The sequence below is a fragment of the Ceraceosorus guamensis genome (genome assembly GCF_003144195.1).
Source record: "Ceraceosorus guamensis strain MCA 4658 unplaced genomic scaffold IE81scaffold_34, whole genome shotgun sequence".
Classification (NCBI taxonomy): Eukaryota; Fungi; Basidiomycota; class Exobasidiomycetes; order Ceraceosorales; family Ceraceosoraceae; genus Ceraceosorus; species Ceraceosorus guamensis.
The window spans coordinates 1-22967 of NW_020290029.1; the positions used below are offsets into that span (position 1 = coordinate 1).

At 55.8% G+C, this 22967-nt stretch overlaps 6 protein-coding genes across 6 annotated transcripts; 4 read left to right on the forward strand and 2 right to left on the reverse strand.

The window, feature by feature from the left end:
* Positions 1-2: 2 nt before the first annotated feature.
* Positions 3-2087, reverse strand: IE81DRAFT_144873 (hypothetical protein). Its single transcript, XM_025510389.1, has 6 exons — positions 1870-2087; positions 1668-1788; positions 1451-1594; positions 825-1379; positions 675-742; positions 3-589 (listed from the first exon to the last, which is right to left on the reverse strand). Exons 1-6 carry the CDS (start codon positions 1964-1966, stop codon positions 402-404), a joined length of 1173 nt encoding a protein of 390 aa, XP_025369177.1. The 5' UTR covers positions 1967-2087; the 3' UTR covers positions 3-401.
* Positions 2088-4784: 2697 nt separating this feature from the next.
* Positions 4785-5430, forward strand: IE81DRAFT_144884 (hypothetical protein). The gene has a single exon (XM_025510390.1). The coding sequence runs from the start codon at positions 4925-4927 to the stop codon at positions 5312-5314; it is 390 nt and encodes a 129-aa protein (XP_025369178.1). The 5' UTR covers positions 4785-4924; the 3' UTR covers positions 5315-5430.
* A 1953-nt stretch (positions 5431-7383) lies between these two features.
* On the forward strand, positions 7384-8120 carry IE81DRAFT_144964 (hypothetical protein). Its single transcript, XM_025510391.1, has 2 exons — positions 7384-7834; positions 7914-8120. Exon 1 carries the CDS (start codon positions 7498-7500, stop codon positions 7831-7833), a length of 336 nt encoding a protein of 111 aa, XP_025369179.1. The 5' UTR covers positions 7384-7497; the 3' UTR covers position 7834; positions 7914-8120.
* A 208-nt stretch (positions 8121-8328) lies between these two features.
* IE81DRAFT_347749 (AAA-domain-containing protein) lies at positions 8329-13241 on the reverse strand (the record flags this gene model as incomplete). Its single annotated transcript, XM_025516189.1, has 5 exons — positions 8329-9870; positions 9933-10849; positions 10917-12417; positions 12492-12794; positions 12885-13241. The coding sequence occupies 5 exons, from the start codon at positions 13239-13241 to the stop codon at positions 8329-8331; spliced, it is 4620 nt and encodes a 1539-aa protein (XP_025369180.1).
* Positions 13242-14229: 988 nt separating this feature from the next.
* On the forward strand, positions 14230-18466 carry IE81DRAFT_347750 (P-loop containing nucleoside triphosphate hydrolase protein; the record flags this gene model as incomplete). Its single annotated transcript, XM_025516190.1, has 4 exons — positions 14230-14396; positions 14465-14689; positions 14779-17647; positions 17723-18466. The coding sequence occupies 4 exons, from the start codon at positions 14230-14232 to the stop codon at positions 18464-18466; spliced, it is 4005 nt and encodes a 1334-aa protein (XP_025369181.1).
* A 748-nt stretch (positions 18467-19214) lies between these two features.
* IE81DRAFT_323838 (hypothetical protein) lies at positions 19215-22770 on the forward strand. Its single transcript, XM_025514064.1, has 9 exons — positions 19215-20039; positions 20188-20517; positions 20605-20692; positions 20763-21124; positions 21203-21623; positions 21698-22051; positions 22125-22231; positions 22298-22402; positions 22471-22770. The coding sequence occupies exons 1-9, from the start codon at positions 19638-19640 to the stop codon at positions 22597-22599; spliced, it is 2298 nt and encodes a 765-aa protein (XP_025369182.1). The 5' UTR covers positions 19215-19637; the 3' UTR covers positions 22600-22770.
* The last annotated feature ends 197 nt before the right edge of the window (positions 22771-22967 follow it).

The following is a 22967-nucleotide window of genomic DNA, read 5'->3' on the forward strand; positions in this document are numbered from 1 at the left end:
CCCCCCCCCACTCTTCTTCGATTTCCTCTCTTGCATTCCCTCATCGTACCACTTGGGCACACGCCTACGCACATCGCAGCTCCTCTGCTACTCGCCAACGTCTTGTATTTCCACCATCAAATGGTACGCGCACGACCAAGCCTTGCGAGGTACTAGTCCCGAGCCGATGGGGGGCCGAGGTGATGCTGATACATGTCGATATGGAAGCTCGAGGGATCAGGTTCGCGGCACATGGGCAAATGTGAGGTCCAATCCGCTGCATGCGCCAGACAAATCTCATCGCATTTCAACTCCTTTGTGCATATACTGGTGTGGCTCGAAGAGGGCAGTGGATCGAGTCGCGATTGCGAACGGCGCAAGGCGATGCGCGAAAGAGGCGTGCGCCACGCCTCTCTCTACATCTACTCGTCTTCCTCCTCCTCTCCCATCTCCTCCCCTGCCGCACCCGAAGCTCCCGCGCCTTGTCCACCCGAGCGCCTGCGCTTCTTCCTATCCGATCGCGTAGCAATCTTGACGCCTTGCGCTGCCAACTTCTTCGAGAGTTCCGTCGGATCGTGCATACCAGGAAATCGGCGCGGCGAATAAACGGCTGACAGGCGAATAGATGCCAACAAAGATACAGCAAAAGGTCAGCACCTAGATTGCATCCGCCATGCTCTACGAAAAGCACGCACTGAAAGGATCTGTATACACTTCTGCCAAGGCAGTGGAGACACCCTCATTGGACTGCCCATCCCTGCAGCTTGCCACAAGCTCAAGCGTGAGTATCGACTAGGCGGAGCGGGCGCCGCAGAGCCTGCGCTTCGTAAGGGCTGCGCACTCACCTCGAAAGATCTGCAAAGAGTAGCTTCAATCGATAGGATCCCTCTGTGCGCACGCTCAAGTCTTGGAGCACGAAAAAGATGCAAGTATGATCGCGCTCGTCCTTGAGGACATTCGCACTGGCCACCGAGGCTCCGACCAGGTTGCGAGTGTACGACTCTGTCGTCAAGGTTTGAAGACCAGCCGGCAGGATGGAAGGTGGCATTCCGGACCCGCTAGACGAGATCTCCACGCCGCTCCCCATCGCAGTGTCGTATGGACCACGCGCATCAGAGGAAGATCGAGAGCGAGAGCCGAGGTGGAGGGCTGCGAGCGAGGATAGGCTGCCTGCGCCGGGCGTCGTTGGTGTAGGAGGCCTTATGCTTGGATAGTCTGCAGAAGAGGGTCGACTGCTTGGTCCAGGGAAGGCGCCGTATTCAGATGGATTTCCTAGGCCGGGCGAAGGGACGGGCACGGTCGTTGAGTGATGATGAACCAAGACATTGCGCGGAGAGGCCATCAGCAGTTCGGGATGGCAAAGATCGCACGCTAGGTAGAACAAGGACGTGTTCACTTTCCTAATGGCGGAAGTGGAGGGCATCAGCATTTGCATCACACGGAAGCGGGGCTCGTCCTGCCGAAGGCTCACCATGGCGACACCTCCTCTCCAGTTGCTTCCTCTGTAATCACAAGCTTGACGATCAGAGTTGGACTCAGAGGTCGTCGATCCTTGTCTCCGAAGCCGCACATCCGCGCCCTGCTGGGATGCTGTACAACCACTAGTTGATAACGTCTGGCGTGTGGCACCGGAAGTAGCAGAGGGCATCAGTACAGGACCGCTCGCATGACTTCTCACTGCTACTCACAAGCCTGCTTTCACGCGCGAGATCCCTTCTAGCGGAGTCGTGGCGACTGCGGTGGAACTCTCGGCCCTAGGGTAGGAGCTCTGAGGCGGCTGTGCAGCTTCATGACCAGCCTCTTGTTGGCCTGGGAAAGCACGAGTGTGAGCTTGAGTGGGAGATGACATCTCGAGGCAAGATGTGAGGGGTACAATGCAAGAAGGCGCACCTGAAGCTGACGCGCCGGGCTGATGAGGAAATTCCGTAAACGTGTAGGGATGCGCGCTTGCCGCGCTTAGTGTTGCAGCTCGACTTCGATTTGACATCGAGGCGGTGGTAGAGTAAGGACCAGGCAGCAAATCTGCGCGCGAGCGCCTTCTTGGCCGCTCAACACCGGATGGGCCTGCGCCAAAGCCACCGCCAACTCCTGCTGCGGGCGGCGTCTGAGGTGACCGTGCTGAGTCTGCAGACGGATTGTACGATGAGACACTGCTGCCTGAGCGAGCGCGAGAGGTCGGATCGTTCTGAAATGGGTGGGAAGGGGCGTGACAGAAATGGAACGACAAATGTCAGTATGAGTCCCAAACACAGATACAATGGATGCGAAACATCCAGACAAGCCTGATCCCTGCAATGTCAATCTCTGCTTTATTTGCTGTGGAGAAGGGACGCACAGGAGCTGCTAGGTACGGCCCAGTCCGAGGTGCTGGCAAGCCCGAGGCTCTCGTCGAGTGCCCTTCCCTCGACAAAGAGGCTAGGTTGCTCGGCGCAGCAAAGTACTCAGGGTGTGGGTGCAACGTCCCACGATATGGTGTTGCTGGTGGGGGCAAACAAGCAATGAAGGTGAGCTGCGGGCCCGTGGTGATGATTCGCTAACCCAGCGAAAACAAGACCTACAACCTAGCGGAGGGAGCTGTTGTGCTTGGAATGTACCAGTCGAAGAGTGATCCTCTAGTTGAGGGTAAAAATTGCCTTGCCGACCCGGTACCGGGAGGTCGCCTCTCAATGACCCCGATCGCTCTCGCGTCGGAAGGATGGGTCGAGCTGCACCGAAAGCAGAGAGAGGCTGATGCTCCGGTTCTGACGGCCAAGGTTCGCCTCTAGAAGACTCGTCTCTAGCACTCAAAGGTCGGGTAGACCGGCCAACAAAGTTTGGACGTTCATCGCCCGCATCACGCGATGGGTGACTCATTCTTCCGCCGTTTTCGTCTGCTCTAAGAGTCGGCCGATCGCGCCAAGCGTTGTAGAGAGGGACTGCGATCTGTGTGGACGGCAACAAGGTTTCATTCAGTATTCGACGAAAGTCAGCTATTATGAAGGGAGTGCGGTAACCCTTCCTAGTCGCAGGACAGAAGAAGAGCACCGATGGTCTCTGATCGAGCGCTGAGACCCCGTCCCTCGCTCGCATGTGTTAGAGACGACAGCACGACGAAAGCCTACGCTGCGGTTTCCTTCGTTCCTGCATTGTGGGCTTTCATGAGCCCACACACTATGCCGAGCTTTGGTGCTACGTAACCGCCTAGATCGAGTCCGACGTGATCTGTTCTTCTATCATAGCACCACGCATAACCGCCCAGGTGACAAGCCACCATCAACTTGCCATCGCTCGCCAATGAACGAGATTGTGGGCTCGAATGTCGACCTCCCCTTCCTCTTGGCTCGCTTATTCCCAATATTGTGTCTACGGAAGAGACCTCCTTACGCCTAGACATCTACGTCGAGTCGCCGATCACCCTTTTGCAGATCAGAGTGAATCGCCTTGCTGCCAGTCAGGCCGCTGTCTCTGCGTAGCGCTGAAGTCTCTATGCGTGTGCGCGCGTGCACGAGATGGCTTTCAACAGTGCAGGAGCCGGCAGACTAGTCCAATTGCTTAGCCAAGCTTCATTCAACTGCTTCGTCCTCCTGCCTGTCTGACTGCCTAGCTTGCCATCGGCGCATACAGGCTGCCAGCCGGCTAAGTTGAGGTCGCATTACGGCTCCGAGAAAAGCTCGGCGCACCACAAACTCAATTTGGCATCGGAGCAGGCCTAGAATCGCCGCCCAATAACTTGTGACTGCTCATTAGCTGCTGCACTGCAAGAAATGCAGCTGGGACGCCGGTCTTTGCGCGAGGCATGGTTCGGCTCGGCTGCTTGAAGCTCGTGAAGAGTACTTACCTCGCGAAAGTCTAAGGGCCCTGTCGGTCAGGTTGCAAAAAGTCCTCTTCCCCAGTCTTTTGGAGGAGATGTGTGTTATGCCGAGTGTCAAGCGCTGCCGCTCTTGAAGCCTGCAACTTAGGTGCTTGAGTGCTGAAGACTTCGAAAAGCGAGCGATGCTAGATGTTCAACAAGACAGTCTACCGCTTCTTGCCGAAAGCTTGGGCGGAAGCTTGCGGACCAGATATAAGTTATGTGGCGACGCGTCTGGCCAGATCGCACTTGGTCTGAAAAGATGCGACAGCCTTCCACGAGATGACTGGACGATTGTGAAGACCTCGAATGGAAGTGAGAGCGATGCCGAAAAGATCTGGCGCACAAGTGGCGAATCTCAGATATTCAAGGCGAAGCGGCCCAGTCGTCAGGCCCCCGAGCTTTTCAAGCCCAGATGAACGGCGCCCGAGCGGATCCAGTGAGTGTCTATGCTGGTCGGTGAAGGCAATGTGTGTGCAGGGTGTGTCGGCGCTCGGAGGCCATGGATGCGATGGGCCAGTGAAGAGGAACGAGGGGATCCAGTCACAGCTGAACAAGTGCATGAATATATGCGTTTCCAGGCTCGCCCGACGCGCAGCTTTGCGGGGAGGAGGTTGCGGTGGACGTCCTTGGCGGAGCGACGGGTAGCAAGGCTCCGTCGAGGGGCGGAGCGCAGCGTTGTAGCAGAGGGCCAGGGGCCGTGCCCTTCGGTGCTACAAATTTCGCGTCAAAGGTGGGCAGAACTCTCGTCAAGGAGCAGTGGCGACGAGACGGTGTGGTGGTTGAACGAGCAGTCTTGTGCAGCGTACATATGGCGAATGCGTCGTGCCCATTAGCAGGAGAGTCCAAAGAAGGCCGAACAAAGCAGTGATGGAGATTGGAGGAGGACTAATCGTAGGCATGCGGTCGGTATTATCGTCGATCTGACAAGGGTGGAGATGGACGACGATCTGGGTAAGTCTTGTGGCGCTTGCTCAATTCCTATACTGCGAACGAAGTGGCGACGTCATGTCCATAAGCCGGCCAACAAGCGGATCGCATCGTTGCATCTCTGTGGCAGACGACAACCAAGAGGCGTGAGATGGGCGAGTTCTTGGCTTGTATGGAGCGACAAAGATGCACCGTGCTGCGCTGCGCCTCGCAATCAACGCACGCAAGGAAGGGTCTCCTCGCCGAGCACTCGGCCAACGTCGTCTAGCTGCGTGCCTTTTTTTCGATCCTAGCTCTGCGTTATGCTTTGCATACGCACGCACCCTTTGCGCCGATTGCACGTACATGATTTGGTTCAACGCGCGCCGACGTACGTCACTCACCAGGGCACCTCGTGTCAAGGCAGCATCCTCCGTTCTGCGAACCTCAAGGAAAAAGAGTCTTGAGTGCGAATCGGCAAATGAGCTGCTCGCCTGGCCGGACTCGCCGCTAGGGTGCAGTGAGTGGGTTGGTCGATCGTGTCGCTGTGCTGCGCGCCCACCCGCCCAGAAGCAGCTTCTGCTTTTCAAAAGGTGACTTTGCAGGACAAAGGAGATCCGTGCGAACCTTCACGCTCGACTCGCTCTGCGATGAGTGTGGATGTCCAGAGCCAATCCGCAAATTGTGAATGCATGCCTACGTGGATAAATAGCCCTCGCTGACATCTGCACATGTACGCGTGTATCAATTAGCAGCACTTTAAGCAACTTTCACGAAGCGCGGGCAGAAGAGAGCAACCCCAAGAATTCCGATCAAACGCAACAAGCAAGCCATCGCGAATCAAGAATAATCAAGAATGTGAATGTTGCGGCTGTCCAGCTCTCCTCCTTCTACTTGCTCTGACCCACCTCGCTCTGCATGCATGCGCGCGTACGGAATGGCATTCATTAATGCAAGACGTGCAGTTTAGGTCCGAGTAGCAAAGTTTTCTCAAAGCTTATTTCCCAACCGCAGATCTGCCGCTGCTGTATCATGCAACAGCCTTGACCGGGATGCCGGCCGAGCAGCACACTAGACTACTGCCGCTACTGCTGCTACTGCTGCTGCTGCTGCTGCTGCTGCTGCTGCTGCTGCATATTGGCTTTGCGCCACCCGCGCTGGGGTGGAGCTTGCGTTTGGATGGCGAGGCCAAGCCATCCCGAGAATACAGTTCGACCGCGCTGGTGAATTGTGGGTTGCCTGGAACGGCTCAAATAGCTGGGTGGATCAGGCATGCGGTACCGGTATAGAGCTCTTGTGAGCGGCTGCTGACTGCGAATGATCTGCCTTTGACTTATTATCCCGTACCACTCGAGAAAGACTGCCTTTATTCGTCGACGCGCGCAACAGCTCAACATGTCACAAGGTGCCCTTCCTTCAACCTAGGCGTGCGCGAGCTGCGGTCTAGTGGGCAAGCAACGACAACAAGAAAGTCCACGAGGTGGTGCACTGTACGACGGACGCTCTGGACTTCATGTTGTTGAAACATTTGTTGTTCTTGAAAAGGATCAATCAAGCCCGCCTCTCCAAGACTGAACTGACACTCTCTGATGGGACCGCGCGGTCTTCCTTGGGTGCGTCGTCGCGACACTCTGCTGCTGTAACCAGGGGAAGGGAAGGGATCGCCCGCCATGTTCACGATTCTTGATTATTAGACCGGGACACAATTCGTCTTCTTTAGTGCGCGGAGCTTCGGAGATCCTTGGTAGTGCGAGAAGAGGCGTTTGCTCAGTCTAGGACCCATCGGAAACCCACTTTCCGTTCGCCCAATGCAACAGCTCTAGCTTTGCTGCCGCGCGCTTAGCGTATAGCTGATGGCTGCAAGATGCAGGGCCAACGCGTCTCGCCAATGCATGCAGCCACGAGTCAGCAGCTAGTCGATCCATGCTGCTGGCGAGGCGATTCAACGCGGACACGGTCGCACAATGCTGATGACGATGCGTGCGCGTACGCTATACTCAGCCAAAGCTATTGGGTCATCCATCATCGCATTGCATTTGCATAGGACGAGACGCAGCGTGGGAGCGTTGCACACACCCGTCGTGGCTGCAGCGCGCTGTCGATGCCATGCTGTAAGCGCTCAACGCGCAGCGCAGGAAGCATTCAAAGCATGCGCGGCCACAGAGCTGATTGACAACATCCATCACATTCACGATTCTTGATTTCCATCGTGGAGCGCTTTGCGGACGGTCTGCACAGTCCACGTGATCGTATCAGCTCTGACTCTCGTCCAGCCAGCAGATCAAGCGGCACTTGCCTCCGCTCTGTCAGAGCCACGATGGGAGCATGCGTCATTTGGACCCTTTCCTGATGCACGAGTCGCCACGAGCGTTTCGTCTACAGCAGACCAGCGAGTCGGCAGATGGACCACCGTCTCTTCTGTAGTAATCGTGAATAGTAGTACAGTGGCAGTCGTCGTGAGTAGTATGTACTGTTGTCCGAGTCCGAGTTCGAGTCCGTGTCGCAGCTCGCAGCTTGCAGAGGCGAGCAAGAGTCCCGCGATTGGGCAGTGAAGATGTGGCTAAATCGGAGGCAAGTTGTAAGTCCGGTCAGCAAAGCTTTGGTGTCGGCCCCGTGCATGCACTCGCACTCGGGACTCAAAGGCCGTGATTCGATCAAATTCAAACGGTGGTCTAGACGCATGGGCCTGCAGAGCCCGGAGCCGCACCGCACTTGTGGAAACTGATTCCCTTTCCAACATGCCACAGTCAAAGTGACCTCCCTTTGATTGGCCCGATCACATGAGAAGCCTCGTGATCATGCGATGCGATGCTCACTGGAGAACATGCAATCACGAATGTGAATTGCAGCCTTTTCGATCCTCCAGCGTTGGATGTGCTCGTATGGGAGGCTGGATGCGCTTGTATAGAAGGCTGAACCGCTCATGGCTACGCAGAGCCAGTAACATCCTCTTTGCGCCTCGGCTAGATAAGTACACAGGCAGACATGCAGGCGAAAGCCGTTCGCATGGCGCTTCACCACGAGCGAACCTCGCGGTACGGCATGCTGGCGCGATCGCGCAAACAATCTGTGGCACCCTCGCACTTCGCTGTTCCCCTCAGGGCAAGACGGGATAAGGTTCGTGCCCAGAAGAATGGAACGCTGCATTTCTGCATCGAGCTCACAAGGTTCGCAGGGTCATGCGCTTTTTTGAAAGATGATGCGATGTGGTGCTTTGTCTGCATCAGTCGTCAGACCTTTGGCGCAGGACGCTTCACGCACCCGCAGAGCATCAGAACATTGAGAGCTCGACTCTTAGGGCATCTTGCCAAGCGAGCGTATTGCCTCGACCAACTTCGTCTGCAAGCCACGATTGCGGCGGAGCCGTGAGGGAGGCAGGTCGGGATTGTACAGATTATAACGCAAGTGAGCAGGGTGCGCAAGGGGCATGAGGCTGTGACGCGACCGCGTGGGCATGGAAGAAGGGCAGTCGGAGTTCGGAGGAGTTGTGCAAGACGAAGGCCGGCTTTTAGCAGGCGCAGACGATGCTTTCACTGCTGATTCCATTCGCGACTAGAGGAGCGTGTATGATACAAAGGCGAATCTCGAAAGTGAGAGAAACGTCATCGTGTTCACAATGCTTGCAGCGCAGCAGCCTCCAGTTGACGTTCCTTCTTGTCAATAGCCACGGCAGCAGCAATCTGCTGTACGAGGTTTCTCAGCTCTTGCACCAACGTGGACCTTTCCCACTCCGAGCGATGTCGCCATACAGCGTCAAAGCACGCTGCGCGAAGCTGCTCGAGCTGCTCTATCGTAAAGTCGTGCGTCAAGGCCAGCACTTGACCCGCAAGGTTGCTCATATCGTGATGCGAGATCTTGAAAGGCGGATGGGCGACTGGCGCAGGCTGAGGAGTTGGCGCTTCAAGAATCGTCAACGCGTCGCTCAGATGCTGCGCTTCGCCAGTGGCGGGCGCGCTGGGCAATGCCTGTGTGCGAGTCGGTGTGGCTATACCTGAGGAAGGGCCTGGTGAGGAGATGCTGCTGCTAATACTTGCGTGCGTAGTGGGCACAGGGCGCCCGTCAAATCCCAAAACTTGCTGCGCTTGCGCTCCGCCGGCAGCAACCAGAGTGGACTGAACGATGGGTGCATCGCTGCTCGCTTGCGACGCGGGCGCTCTCGGGTAGCCCTGCCCGGCCAGCTGCTCGTCAGCTTCCTGCTTGAGGCGCTTTCGTGCAGCTTCGTCTCCCGCACCACTCGGTACCCGACTGGAACTGCGACGCGAACGCTTGCCATCACGTTCCAAGGCGAGGACATCGACCAGTCTGATTTCGGGAGCTTTGCCTTGCTGGCGCGCGCTGGATCGCTCGCCCGACGGGCGACGAGGCGCGTCTGCTGCTGCATTGTCGGAAGCCGTCGCGGCTGCTTTGGCCGTCTGCTTTGCCTCTTCTTGCTCTCGCTTGAGAGTTCTGGCCGCCATACCTTCCACTTCCGCCTTGAATGCAGGCTCAATAATGGCGTCCAGGCGAATGATAGCTTCATTGCGGCACTGGTGTGCTCGCACGAGTCGCTCTTGATCCACTTCCTGAGCCATTTCTGCATTCCAGACAATCTTGCCGAGATCTTCTACGAATTGGTCTACTGTCAAGTAGCCGTTGTGGTAAAGCCGCTTTTGCATCTTTTCGAGCGTCAAAGTCCACAAGACAAGATCACGCTCGTAGTAGCCGGGTTGAGAGGAGTGTCGAAGGCCTGGGAGACCGGGCACATTTAGGTCATGACCCCTGTGTTTCGCTTCTTCAGGAGCGTGACCATTAGTGAGGACCGTCCCGTTGGCTTCACCCGCAGTGACTTGGACTGCGCCGGATGCTTGCATTGCTGCCTGCTCAGGCGCTGTGTTGACGTCAGACATGGACACGTCTCCATTTGTCAGTGGCTTGGCCGCAATCTCCGCATGTGAAGTCGAAACGACGGGGTCAGAATCCTGCTGCATTTCGTCGCCTCTTGCGAGATCCTTTGCAGCCTCCCCAAATCGCTCGGCACCGGTCACGTCGACGCTTGAACGACGTCTGCGGCGAGTGCTGATGGATGTCTCATCGTACAAGATCGTGACGATCACCTTTCCTTTCTCTTTGCGGTAGTCGAATTGCTCCGTGAGCGCTCTTAGATTGTACTCGTCCTGCAGCGAAAGGGCGGCGTCAGCAGGCATGCGACAGCAGCATCGCGAGAAGGCCGACTAACCCAGACATCTCTCGTGAATCTCTTGTGCTTCTTGCGCAAGTCCACAAGGACCAGACCCAGGCGATGCTTGAGATGCTCCAGCAATCTTTGATCGTCTGCCTTCTGCTGCTCAAGCTCAGCAACGGTAAGTTCCCGGGGCTTGCGTGGCGGAGCAATCGGAAGTTTTTCGAGCTGCCTCTTGCGGCGAGGCAACGCGTCTGGAAATTCGTTCGGAGGTCGCATAGCATGCTCGAATACATCGTTGAAGTACATCCTGCGAGCTTCGACACCTGGCGCTTCTATCTGAACCTTGTTGTCGTCGAGATAACCGAACCAGGAGCGCACGTCGCGAGGGAGCAGCTCCACTGGCTCTTCTGCGACTGCGAGCAAGAGCACTGGATCGGCAGGGGAGAGGCCATCGAGCAGCGCTTTGACTGTTGAGCGGACAGAATCAGAGCTAGACGTAGCCCATTGCGCCAGACCCGGAATGAAGATCACAGACGGCTTGTGGCGTTTAGCTTCCACGAAAAGCTGGACGATGGCTGCCTCTGGCGTCCTGGCAGAGTCGCCTAACAAAGAAGCGATATCCAGAGATTGGACGTGATAGCCCTCGAGATGATGCAGAAGAGCAGCGCCGGTGATTCCCTGTCCCATACCATTCTGACCGTGAATGAGCAGACGGGGACGGAAGACACGCATAGCCTCAAAGGATTGCAAGAGCATCTCCCGGCCGAAGCCTCCGTCTGGAACACTCGAACCAGACTGCACGTCGTCCTCCCAAAGCGCCTCTTCCAGCGGATTGCGCTTCGCAGCCGGTGGCAGGACCTTCTGAAGAGCACGCACAGCTCGCTGGACTGTGTGCTCCAGCAGAGGCTTGAGATGTTCGGGCAGAGGCTGAGCTGCAGATGAAGCTGACCTAGCTGAAGAGGGCACGATTTCTGCGCATGGCGAAGATGTCAGGTGAGCGACTTCGAGGACGGGCCATGATCGTCAATGAACACTCACTATTAACGCTCATCATAAAGTCCTTGGCATCGACGTGTATTGTTTGTGGATCAAGGAGAAGTCGTTCAGTGGTCTGGTAGATCTGAGGATAACGGCGCTGAATAGCATTGAGCGCAGCTTCGGTACACAAAGCCCGGAGGTCAGCACCACCGTACCCTTTGGTGACTTCGGCCAAGCGGTCCTTGAATGCGGTGTCCAAGGGTGGGTTCCATTCCTTGGTGTGAATGTCGATTATCGCGCGCCTTGCTTCTCTATTTGGCAGGCCGAAGTAAAATTCGCGGTCGAAACGGCCGGGACGGCGTAGCGCTGGGTCAACGGAATCAGGTCTATTGGTGGCTCCGATCACGACGACTTGGCCTCTGCCGTCCATACCATCCATTAATGCCAGTAGCGTTGAGACGATAGACGCATGAATCTGATCTTGCTTGCTGCTGCGCACTGGCGCAAGCCCATCGATTTCGTCGAAAAAGATGATGCTAGGCTGAGAGGCCCGTGCCTCCTCAAACAGCAAGCGAAGTTGCCGCTCTGCTTCTCCCACCCACTTGCTCAGGCAATCCGCACCTTTCCGCATGAAGAATGAGATAGGCTGACCGGAGCTGCTGCAGCTGGCCGCCAACGCTCGAGCGACGAGGGTCTTACCGGTGCCTGGCGGGCCGTGAAAAAGGACCCCTCGTGGCGGCGTTACCTTGAAGCGCTGGAACACCTCAGGGTACAGGAGCGGCAAGGACACCATCTCCTTAAGTTGCTGCACGTGTGCATCGAGACCGCCAACGGCGTTGAAGTCGACTTTCATGTCTACGCCCAGCGGATCCGCATCGGCAAGCTCGGCACCGCCCTTCATCCTTCCGACAGCATCGCGGTTCGCGCCTAAAGCTCCGCCAGGGCCTCCCATGACGGCCGCAGCACTGCCAGCGCCAACACCGCCGGCCCCCAGCAAGCCGCCTCCAGCTGCGCTGCTGCCAAGTGCGCCGCCCGCCTTGCGGGCAGCTGGAATGTCGTCGTCGGACGTGTCGGGCTCCTCGCCGAACGCCCTTGCGTAATCCTTGCCGGACATCGAGTGCGGAAGAGCGTCCCAGCCAGTCTTTCCGTTCCTTCCCCTCATCGTGCCGTTGCCAAGGCCTTCGATCTCGAAAGCTCCACCACTGACACCCCCACTCTTCGAGCCTCGGGGCCCTCGCACAATGCGGCCAAATCCGTCTCGCGGAGGCGATGGCGGAGGTGCAGCAAGCGAGTAATTGACTTCCTTGCGCTGTCGGAGACGATAATTGCGCTGACTGGGTGGAAGATCCGCATCGGTGCCATCCTGATCGTGGCCTTCTTCGCCATCCTCATCAGTCTCGATTGCAGGCGCCGACTCTGCGCTTCCGCGTCTTGTCGTTTTGCGCCTTTTCGCAAGGGCGGCGACGCGGCTGCCGCTGCTGGCCCCACGTAGCTTTCGACCCTTGCCCTTAGCTCCACCATAGTCTGTCTCCGGGTCCTCATCCTCGTCATCGACTACGAACTGCGCATGGCGAAGCCGTACAAAGGCAATGGTGAGTCAATGGTCTATAGTAGAGTGTGATCAGCTGTGCTCACATCCTGCATGACGGCGCTCGTTCTGGTCGGCCGCCCGCTGCTGCGGGTGCCTCGACCTCGCGGCTTGATGGGACCATCACTCTCTTCATCATCTTCGTACTCAGCGTAGCTCTTCGTAGGCCGGCCACTGCGCGTCAAGCGCACAGTCTTGCTCTCTTCTGCTTCTGCTTCTTCTTCTTCTTCGTGTTCTTCCTCATCTTCTTCTCCTTCAGCATCTTCATCTCCATTAGCGTCATACTCATCCTCGTCATTGTGGTTGTATGCTCGAGTAGAACGCCTTGCAGGACGCTCGCCCGGTTCGTCCTATAGAAGGTGTCGCGCATCAGTCTGCAGCAGCATGTATGCGACCAGTGTATGAGGACAACCGCGCACAAGCAAGCTACCAGGACTCACATTGTCGGCGCGCAGTTTGCGGAACCTGATTGGAGGCACACGCCTACCAGAATTGCTACCTTCACCTGCGCTGATTTCCTCTTGTGGGGAGCTGGGGGCCCCTCCTCCCGCAGAAGAGCGTGTGACACGCATCTTGTCCTGATCGGTTGTCGCGGGTACTGATTTGGCCGGTGAGAAGTAAGGCACGGCCTTTTCGTCTTCGTCGTCGTCCTCGGAGAAAGCTGGTGGCAGATAGGCGCTCCGATCTACTGGAGTAGACTGCGTGTTCAAGAACGGTATGCGATTGGGTTCTGGCCCGAAAGCTGCAGCAATCGACGGATTGTACGACGAAGGCTGTGCGTTCGGGAAGCCTGACATGAAAGGCTTAGCCAAAGGGCGCGTAGATGCGCGCAATCATCCGCATACAAGCGGAGGTACTGATGTGTCGCAAAATCTCACGACGGCAGGCTGGAAGATTTAGCGTGCTTGGATGCCCTAGCTGCAAAAGAATGGTGAATGCTGAGTCGGGGACGTCGCAGGCGACAGTGCAAATTCTGCGCTGAAAATGATGAGAGGTGACGACGTGCTTCAACAACGGGGCAGATGTCTTCGATGTGACTCAGGCACTCAGACTGACTGCGTGTAAAAGTCGCGATTCACTGAGTGAGAGTTGAGTGCAGGGATAATCTGAATCGTAATGGTCAGGCTGTGCGTGGTCACGCGCGCCTCTCTTAAGCGGCAAGAGGACGTGGACGCGCTCGATGCGCTTGAGTCATCTGACTCCTGCAGGGAGCTGGCGCGCGATTCGTGCGATAGATTCAACAGATGGCCTGCCTGCAGCACGTGATCTGATGCTACCTGCATGATTTGCTGGTCACAAGCGCGCGATTTTGGCTGGAAACGCATCAAAAGTCACTTTTCAAAATTCCAAAATTTCACGCCTTCATCCCACGCGATCTGAGCGCCACCCACGTCTTGAAGTCAAATTTCGCACTCCACTCTGCTGAACTCTGAACATTCACAATCACAATCAATTCCGCCCCCAAGCACAGCTACATCTTCCAGCTGCTGGCTGTCCGCTTGGTACATGATCCCACACGGGCGTCTCGCAAGCGCGATTGCACGCGGTAATCCTCTCGCGTCGACCAGGACAACAACACCTCGCTGCCAACTGCTGACGTTTGGTCTGACAAGCGCAGCCTCGTCATCGAATCCGCGAAGCTTGTGCAAATCAGCATTGGCCACGCATCAGTCCCGCTACACATCGCTCTTCTCCAGTCAGCGCAGGACCAATCACGCAAGTGCAGCAGAGCCACGACCGACACTATCTCAAGGGTCAAAGGACGCCCCCACTACGGCCGGCTCTATGGCCGATTCCGCAGCATCATGGAGATCTAGAGGTCCACCCGCATCCTCATCCTCCGCTCCGAGCGGTGGTGCTAGTACGTGGGGACATGGAGGAGTATTCAGCTCGAGTGCGACACGTCGGGGAGGTGAAGCAGGCCAGACACGAGGTGCCAAGCAGTCAGCCAAGTGAGATGATCAGTACGTTCGGTGCTCGATGCGCTCTGTGCTGATCCTGATTGCGCCACACCACGCAGGAGACCTAAGCCTGCTGCTACCTCCAAAATTCTCACTGGTCCGCTGCAGACTTTTGAGGCTCTGCAAGAGACTCATGCGCACTTGATCGGTCCACATCCTAGGTGGGCAACCGATCCTAAAAGCACGCTTCAGTCGTACTGGAATGTTGTCTATGGTGTCGGCGGCAAGATCAACTTTGCACATGAAGAAGGCCACGTTGAGGGTCGCCGCGAGAAGTCTGTCAGGTGAGTTGAGTGCGCTTACTTAAGAATAAACCCGGGCTGCACCCCGCGGATGACCAACTTCCCATGACCTATTTCCACCCTTCATTCAGAGCCAAGATCTGTGTTGACCAGGATCAAGATCTTCACGCTTATGGTGACGGCGCTTCCAAAAAGATCGCAGAGCGCAGTGCCTGTCTGGCTGCTCTCGTACTGCTTCAGGAGACAGGTCTCTTCACTACCAAGCAACAGGCGGCCAAAGAAGCCCAGAAGCAAGCAAGGGCGCAAGCCAAAGCAGCTGCACCCGAGGAGCAAGTGACCCTTTCCAATGGCCACGTGTTAAAGGCTGAGCGAGCGCGAGAATTTATGGAATTCTATTGCAAGGAATTCAAATTTGGCAAGCCCGAAGTTGCGATCTCAAGTGCGATTCGCAAGCAGGGCAAGAAGGCAGGCGGCAGCGCGTGGAAAGCGCATTTGATCGTCGGTGGTCAGGCGCTGGGCGAGACGCTTGCCAACAACAAAAAGGCGGCCACTTCGGCAGCTTACATGGAAGCGGTGAAGGAAATCGAAGCATCCGATCCACCCTTGTGGGAAAGGTTCGATCGGACTTACAAGCCGGGCGCACCCATCGGCAGCGCACCCCACGTATACGTTCGCCTTTCAGATGATCTAGACGACGACTTTCGAGATATTTCCGACAGCGCAAAGCAAAGTCTACTGTACTCGAAGAGACCCCAAGCCCACGAAGTCGCTGTTGGAGGTGGAAATGCCCAGACGGACAGACGCAAGCCGTTTGGCGCCCGTCCTGCCTCGGAAGCTGAGCTTACAGAGAAAAGCAAACAACTAAAGCAGAGACTTGACGAGTATCAAATTGACGAGCGCGTCAAAACTCTGCGCCAGCAGCGACAAAGTCTACCTGTTCAACAGAAAGCAAGCGATGTCCTCGTAAAGATCGCGATGAACCAGGTCACAATCGTCATGGCCGCGACAGGATCTGGTAAGACGACTCAAATACCTCAGATGCTATTTGACGACTACATCCTTCAGGATCAGGGCGCGAAGTGCAACATCTTCTGCACTCAACCTCGACGTATTGCGGCGATCAGTGTCGCGCAACGTGTTGCCAAAGAGCGAGGCGAAAGACTGGGTCAAAGTGTTGGCTACCAAGTGCGCTTCGACCACAAGCTACCAGAGCCAAACGGGTCTATCACCTTTTGCACAACGGGTGTCTTCCTTCGTCGTCTTCAATCTGCGCTCGATGACACCAGCGAAGCATCAAATACTTTCTTGGATAGCTTGACCCATATTGTGGTTGATGAGGTCCACGAGCGAGACGTTGAGACAGACTTGCTACTTGTGGTCATCAAGCGTCTTCTCGAAGAAAGAGGTCGCTTGGGCAAGAAAGAGATCAAGCTCATCCTAATGAGCGCCACAATCGACCCTACACTCTTTACCAACTACTTCCAAGGCCCTCCGCCATTGCTAAAGCCGGCTCCGGTCGTCGAGGTGCCAGGGCGAAGTTTTCCAGTGGACAAAAACTACATGGACGACTACATCCCACGGCTGCAAAAGCTTGGCCTCGGCCATCGCGATGGAGGCTGGGTCTGGCAAGAGAAGAACGTACGAGATTATCTTGATCGCGAGCTTCGTCAAGGAGGCGGCTTTGTAAAGCCCGCAGATGAGGCCAACGGGGGCGAGAACGCGGACGCGATCGACGATTTGGAGCTACCTTACCCCCTCATCGCTCTTATGATCGCCGACGTGCTGGTCCGCTCCCAGGACGGGCATGTTTTGGTGTTCATGCCAGGCTGGGACGAGATCAAGGCCGTTAATCAGATCCTGCAGGATACGTATTCGCGACCGCTTATGGGCGTGAACTTCAATGATCGGAGCAAGGTCGAGATACACATTCTGCACTCGTCCATCCCAGTCGCGGAGCAGCAAGCTGTGTTCGATCCACCTGCTGATCCGTCAACTCGTCGGGTCATCTTAGCCACCAACATCGCGGAAACCTCGGTCACCATTCCCGACGTGGTGTACGTCATTGATAGTGGGCGCGTCAAGGAGAAGCGCTATGATCCAGAACGCCATCTCTCTAGCTTGGTTTCGGCATGGGTGGGTACTTCAAACTTGAATCAGCGAGCAGGTCGCGCAGGTCGCCATCGTCCTGGAGAGTACTACGGAGTGCTTTCACGCGCTCGATACGATAGACTGAACGTCAATCAAACAGTCGAGATGCACCGCACGGACCTCAGCAACACGGTGATGCACATCAAAGCTCTTGCCATTCCTGGCATGGAGGTGGAAGATGTATTAGATGCTGCCATTGAGCCTCCAAGCTCCGAGAGAGTGGCTGCGGCAATGTCTAAGCTGTTCATGGTAGGCGCCCTGGACCAAAATAAGCAGCTTACCGCCCTCGGCACAGTCTTATTGCAACTGCCAGTCGATGCGCCAATGGGCAAAATGTGCCTCTACGGAGCCTTTTTCCGCTGCCTGGATCCGACGCTAAGCCTGGCGGCCATTATGACGAGTCGTGATCCCTTCATGGCGCCCATACAACTAAAAGCCGAAGCTAATGCTGCAAAAGACAGGTGGTGCCCACCAGACTTCCGCTCAGATCCCTTGACAATCCTCAACGCGTACAACAAGTGGTGGAGCCTGCAGAGCAGCGGTGAATATCAACGAGCAAACCGCTTCTGCAGCGAGAATTTCCTCAGCAAGGTAACACTGTTGCAGATACAGCAGGTCAAGGAACACCTCTTCGAGTCTCTCGAAAAGACTGGCATTCTCGATCTCACGCTTGGACAGGAGCGCAACACCTCTGGGCAGCGGTGGCGTGGTAGCAGGCTCAGCTCTACCCAGCCAGAGCTGAATGGAAACAGCGCATCCAGCACTTTGCTGACGGGCCTGATCGCTCTTGGTTCTACGCCTAACTTTGCCATCAAGAGGAACGAAAGGACTTTGATGACGGATCAAGACAAGGTGAGCTTGACTTGAGCGTGTTGATAGTGTACCGCGCATGTCTCACCACGTGCGATTCTTGTGTCCATCTTGCAGGCGTGCTTTATCCATCCATCCAGCGTTTGCCACTCCAAGTTCACCAAAGACAACAAAACTCAGGAAGACCAGTTCGTGAGCGAGCGTGAGCTCTTTGCTTTCAGCGAGAAAGTTAGAAACGTGTCCAATGTAACAAGCAGCGGTGGAGGTGGCGGCGCGATGACGTATTTGCGAGGCGTCACTCGATTGAACGTGCTCACGTACATGCTTTTCGGAGCCAACCAAGTGCGCATGGGCGATGGAGGCATCCGGTGCGATGATTGGCTGCCGGTGAAAGGACACTTCGACATTTTAGACGACATCGACAGACTCAAGACCGTGTTGGACGCCTGCATGTTGCGCGTCATGGAGGGCTGCATTCATCGCAAGAGACGCTCCCCCCGACATGCCGCACCTTCGCGCAATCACGACGAAGACGAGGAGGACGAGCGGGCGCCCAGTCCTGGGGTCGAGTACGGCGATCGATCAGAGCTGCATCTGGTGCCGCAGGAGATCGAGGAGTTCGAAAGACTGACAGCTGGGGTTGTGCACGTTTTGGACCGCTTCGTGGACGAGACTATGGGACCTTCGAGGAACACCACTCGACCGCCATCTCCATCTGGATACGGCAGTGCAATCTCTTCCATGGAACACGGCGGCGCTGGCAGATATAGCGCTGCTGGCAGCCAGTACAATTCCAGAGCTCCCTCTCCACGTGGATGGGGCCCAGCCGCCATCAGCAGCGACTGGCGCCGCGGCAATTAGAGAAGGCGACGTCGAGCAACCACAGCGCCTCCCAACACCACTCACCCAACCCTCGGTGCTTCGCAAGTAATACCTATAGAGCTCAGATCTTTGGCACGCTGTGACAGGTGTGATCCCTTTTGTGCTGCTCGCTCGGCTAGGAGGCGTGTCCTTGATCGTTCGATTTTGCCGGTAACGCATCGACTGGACCAGTTGCTCAATTATACAGTTGAGGCGAGGCGGCGCACCTCCCTCATTGCAGTCCGGAGTCAAGCCTCTTATTTTGACTCAAGACTCGATACTCAATCTTGAACACTCAGAACTCAACTTGTGTCTTTTGACTCAGTCAAGTCTTGAGTCTTGGAACACACGACCGCCAATCACGTGGCGACTCTCGACGCAGCAGCGAGCTCCGCACGCTGCTGACTTTCCTCGTGCACCCGACGCGTCTCCGGCTCACTTGACCGGTGTGCCGTCGCCGAGGCCCGAGATGCAAGGCACTTCCCATGCTGTGACTTCACACACCTACATGAGGAAGAGTTCGAGAGAGTCATGAATCTTCGACCGGTGTGGTGCATGATGGGTCGAAAGCCCAGTGACAGCTAGTCTGCATGTATGTATGCATAGGTTGCTTTGTGATACGATGAAATTGTGGTCGGGCATGCGGAAACGCCGCGCTGATTCGTGACTGAACCCTTGTGTGCCTTTGTCTCGGCCATCGCGCCTTCAGCAGCAGAGCTCCTGCTGGCTACACGCTGTCTTTGATTCACACGCAAGCGCGCACCCACGCACGCGCAGGACGCCGGCCCGCTCGCTTTGGCGTGTTCGGTCTGCCTTTTGGAGTCAAGAGTCTCGCATCGCGGAGGCGACACCAAGTTGTGAGTGTGGATCAATGGTCTGACGATACTCTACGCGATCGTGACACCCCTCAAGTCCACCTACCTCGGCGCGATCCTGGTCAGTCTCAGCAGACCAAGTGCAGCTCGTCAACGGTAGGCGATCTCGACCTTCTCGCCAGCGCCATCTTCAGGCAGTCTCGCCACCTCGTAGGCAGGCGGATTGATCAAGAGCAATTCCTCTCGACTCGCTTGCCAGCTTTGGCTTCGCAATCTTGAGTCTCCTTTCATACACCACTACAAAGCACCTATACATCGAAAGCACCCACACATCAACACTCCACAAGCTTTGCAGCATGGCGGTGCTCTCGCGCTTTCAGCCGCAGTATGAAGCGGCCAAGATGGAAGCTGCAAACTACGCGATTCAGGGAGCGATGAAATATAGAGAGAACCATGCGCTGATTCAAAGGATCCTACAGATCGGCTACGGCTCCTTCATCTTGATAGGCACATGGAAGAGCCTGAATCCCAAGCCAAAAAAGAAGGACAGAGATGCTGGCAAGAAGGCCGTGGCTGCTTCGGCTGCTGGAGCTAGCTCGGCTGCAACAGATGGAAGAAAAGAAGGCACACAGCTAGAGAGGCAAACCAGAGAGGTGGAAGAGGCTGACGAGAGCGGTGGGAAACGAGGCAAAAAGGGGAAGAAGGGGAGAGGACCAAAGGTTGAGGTGGACGCCCTCTTCTTTGCTAGACTGAAAAAAGTGAGTCGAGGCTAAAGCGGTCGTGCAACAGGACCAGTAGGCGAGGGTGGTGCTTGAGGACCGCACATGGAGAAAGCTCTGGTCGTCTGATGGTCCTTGCCACCACTAGCAACAACTCTGACTGACTTCGCGGCCTTTCTCTTTACAGCTGCTTAGGATCGTAATCCCGGGACTGCGGTCAAAGGAGTCTTTCCTGCTTTTGAGCCACACCATCTTCCTGGTCCTCCGAACCATGTTGTCTCTATACGTCGCAGACCTCGATGGCCGCATAGTCTCCGCTTTGGTACGAGGTCAGACCAGACAATTCATCACAGGCATCATTTGGTGGATGGCAGTCGCAGTTCCTGCTACCTACACAAATGCCATGATCGAGTTTCTGCAATCACGGATTGCATTGGCATATAGGTCCAGACTTACTCAAAAGGTGCATGACATGTACCTGTCAGATGCCACATACTACAAGCTTGGCAACTTGGACGTGAGTACAAGCCAAATCATCACTGAAGGGCCGATCTGAAAGCTTAACAGGCTACCCGCCCATTTTGCCAATGCCCTGCCTTACTAGGATCGCGTCCGAAACGCTGATCAGCTCATCGCTGTTGACATCGCCAAATTCTCGGCTAGTCTTGCGGAATGCTACAGCAATGTGTCAAGTGAGTTGGGGTCTTCCCTCGCAGAACTTTGGAGACGCTCATTCCTTCACCTTTCCTCTGCCCTTTCCAGAGCCTATTCTGGACGTCCTCCTCTACAACTTTCAGCTGTCTCAGAATGTCGGTGCCGAGGGATTGATCTTCATCAACTTCCTCGTCCAGGGCAGCGCAGCTTTGCTTCGTGCGCTCACTCCACCTTTCGGACAGTACGCCGCTGAAGGTCAGAGGTTGGAAGGCGAGTTCAGATGGACACATTCTCGCCTCATTGAGAATAGCGAAGAGATTGCATTCTACAGAGGCCAGGCGACGGAGAAGGGCGCGATTGAGAGAGCGTACTTTAGTTTGATCAAGCATGTCAACCGAGTCTATCGCATCAGGATTGGTCACGGCATGGTGGAGGAAGGCATCATCAAATGGTTCTGGGGTGCTTTGGGTGTGAGTCTGATGAGCGACCGAACCTTGCACCCTGCTTTCTTGGCACTGACCAATCCTGACATTCCGTATGCACTCCAGCTTGTCATCTGCGCGATCCCAGCTTTTGTCAAAATCCCAGGGGTCAAGGCAGGCGACTTGGGCTCGCGAACGGAAGCCTTTGTCACGAATCGCAGACTGTTGTTGTCCAGCAGTGATGCATTTGGTCGAGTCATGTACTCGTACAAGGAAGTTGCCGAGCTTGCGGGATATACTGCTCGTGTGTCCGAGCTGCTGGGCACAATGGAGGACGTGAAGGCGGGCAAATTCGACAAGAAGCTCGTCTCAAGCGCCAGCGATCCAGAGGTGGCACAGCTCCTGAAGACAAGAGGGAAGATCGTCGAGTCTGAAGACATCATCTTCGAGAATGTGCCCATCGTGACACCAGCTGGTGAAGTCTTGATCAAGGCCATGTCCTTCCACGTCTCGCCCGGTATGCCGACTCTGATTCTTGGCCCGAATGGTAAGTGCAATTAGGGTTGCCAACTCCTACAATCGCGCGTGTTCTGACAAGGCAAGCGCTGCTCTACGCATCAGGCTGCGGCAAGAGTTCCCTCTTCCGACTACTCGGTGAACTCTGGCCATGTTTGGGTGGAACGATCCACAAGCCAAAACCGGCAGATATTTTCTATGTTCCGCAGAGGCCTTATACCTCGTTGGGAACATTACGAGATCAGATTATCTACCCACTCACAGCAACAGAGATGAGAGCAAGGGGCGTTGCAGACGAGGCATTACTGGATTTGCTCCGCGTCGTCGAGCTCGAAGACATTGTCGGAAGGTTCGATGAAGGATTTGATGCGCAAACCGACTGGAGCTCGAGTTTGAGTGGAGGAGACAAGCAAAGATTAGCGTTGGCCAGGCTGTACTTTCACAAGCCTAAATTCGCTGGTGAGTCTCGATCAACGAGATGCATACTTAGTGCTCGTGCTGATGCTTTTATTTTCTGCCATACTTCACATAGTCTTGGACGAGTGTACTTCGAATATGAGTCTTGAGCTGGAGAAGAAACTCTACAGTCATGCCGCTTCCATCGGTACCACCGTCTTCTCGGTCTCCCACAGATCGTCGGTGAGTGCTGCCGTGCTGCTCTTGCATCTTCAGATCGTACCTGACGCCTCGCATGGCACTCTCCAGCTCTGGAGGTATCACACTCATTGTCTGGCCTTTACTGGCGAGGGTACATACACATTTGGCCCTCTCGATGCGGAAAAGCGACTGGCGTTGCAAACGGAGAAAGAAGTGAGCCGGCCACTTGTCCGCTTCGAGCAGAGGGGCGCACGCGTTGACCTTCGATTTTCACTTTGCAGACACTGGAGCACAAGCTATTGGGCGTACCGAAGATGAAGGCGAGACTTGCGGAGCTGCAAGCTGCCCAGAAGGAGCAACACTCAAGACCTTCATCTCCCGTCAGGGACAAGAGCCAGCGCAAGTTCTAGACGTCTTGTCACGACTTGATATCGATACCTCCCTTTCCCTCGACGCTCATAAAATGTCCACGGCGGCGGTGCGGGGAGCCTTTGACTTGAATCCAAAGTCTGGGGTAGCGATGCCCTGGAGCGCACACGCTGCATACCTAACTTGCAATGTGATCCACAATCTCTCTGGCCATAAAAGTGTTGTGGGGACTGGGCCCGCAGAGGCTTGCCTTTGAACTGTAATTGCAGGGTATCAGGGCACAACAACAGACAAGAGTTTTGAGTTTTGAGTTGAGTGCGAGTCTTGAGTGGAATCGAGCAAGGCGGTCTAAGATCACGTGATATTCGTGATCGATGGATGCCTGGGCGAAGAAGAGAGGCGGTGAGCC

What these genes read in the sequence shown, in the direction of transcription:
- IE81DRAFT_144873 (XM_025510389.1), bottom strand. Translation starts at nt 1,966, where the DNA reads ATGTCAAATCGAAGTCGAGCTGCAACACTAAGCGCGGCAAGCGCGCAT. An exon ending in TCGCGCGTGAAAGCAGGCTT is followed by an intron (nt 1,595 to 1,667) that starts GTGAGTAGCAGT and finishes GCCACACGCCAG; the next exon opens with ACGTTATCAACTAGTGGTTG. An exon ending in AGTGTATACAGATCCTTTCA is followed by an intron (nt 590 to 674) that starts GTGCGTGCTTTT and finishes TTCGCCTGTCAG; the next exon opens with CCGTTTATTCGCCGCGCCGA.
- IE81DRAFT_144884 (XM_025510390.1), top strand. Translation starts at nt 4,925, where the DNA reads ATGCACCGTGCTGCGCTGCGCCTCGCAATCAACGCACGCAAGGAAGGG.
- IE81DRAFT_144964 (XM_025510391.1), top strand. Translation starts at nt 7,498, where the DNA reads ATGAGAAGCCTCGTGATCATGCGATGCGATGCTCACTGGAGAACATGC.
- IE81DRAFT_323838 (XM_025514064.1), top strand. Translation starts at nt 19,638, where the DNA reads ATGGCGGTGCTCTCGCGCTTTCAGCCGCAGTATGAAGCGGCCAAGATG. An exon ending in ACAAGCTTGGCAACTTGGAC is followed by an intron (nt 20,518 to 20,604) that starts GTGAGTACAAGC and finishes CTGCCTTACTAG; the next exon opens with GATCGCGTCCGAAACGCTGA. An exon ending in ATGCTACAGCAATGTGTCAA is followed by an intron (nt 20,693 to 20,762) that starts GTGAGTTGGGGT and finishes TGCCCTTTCCAG; the next exon opens with AGCCTATTCTGGACGTCCTC.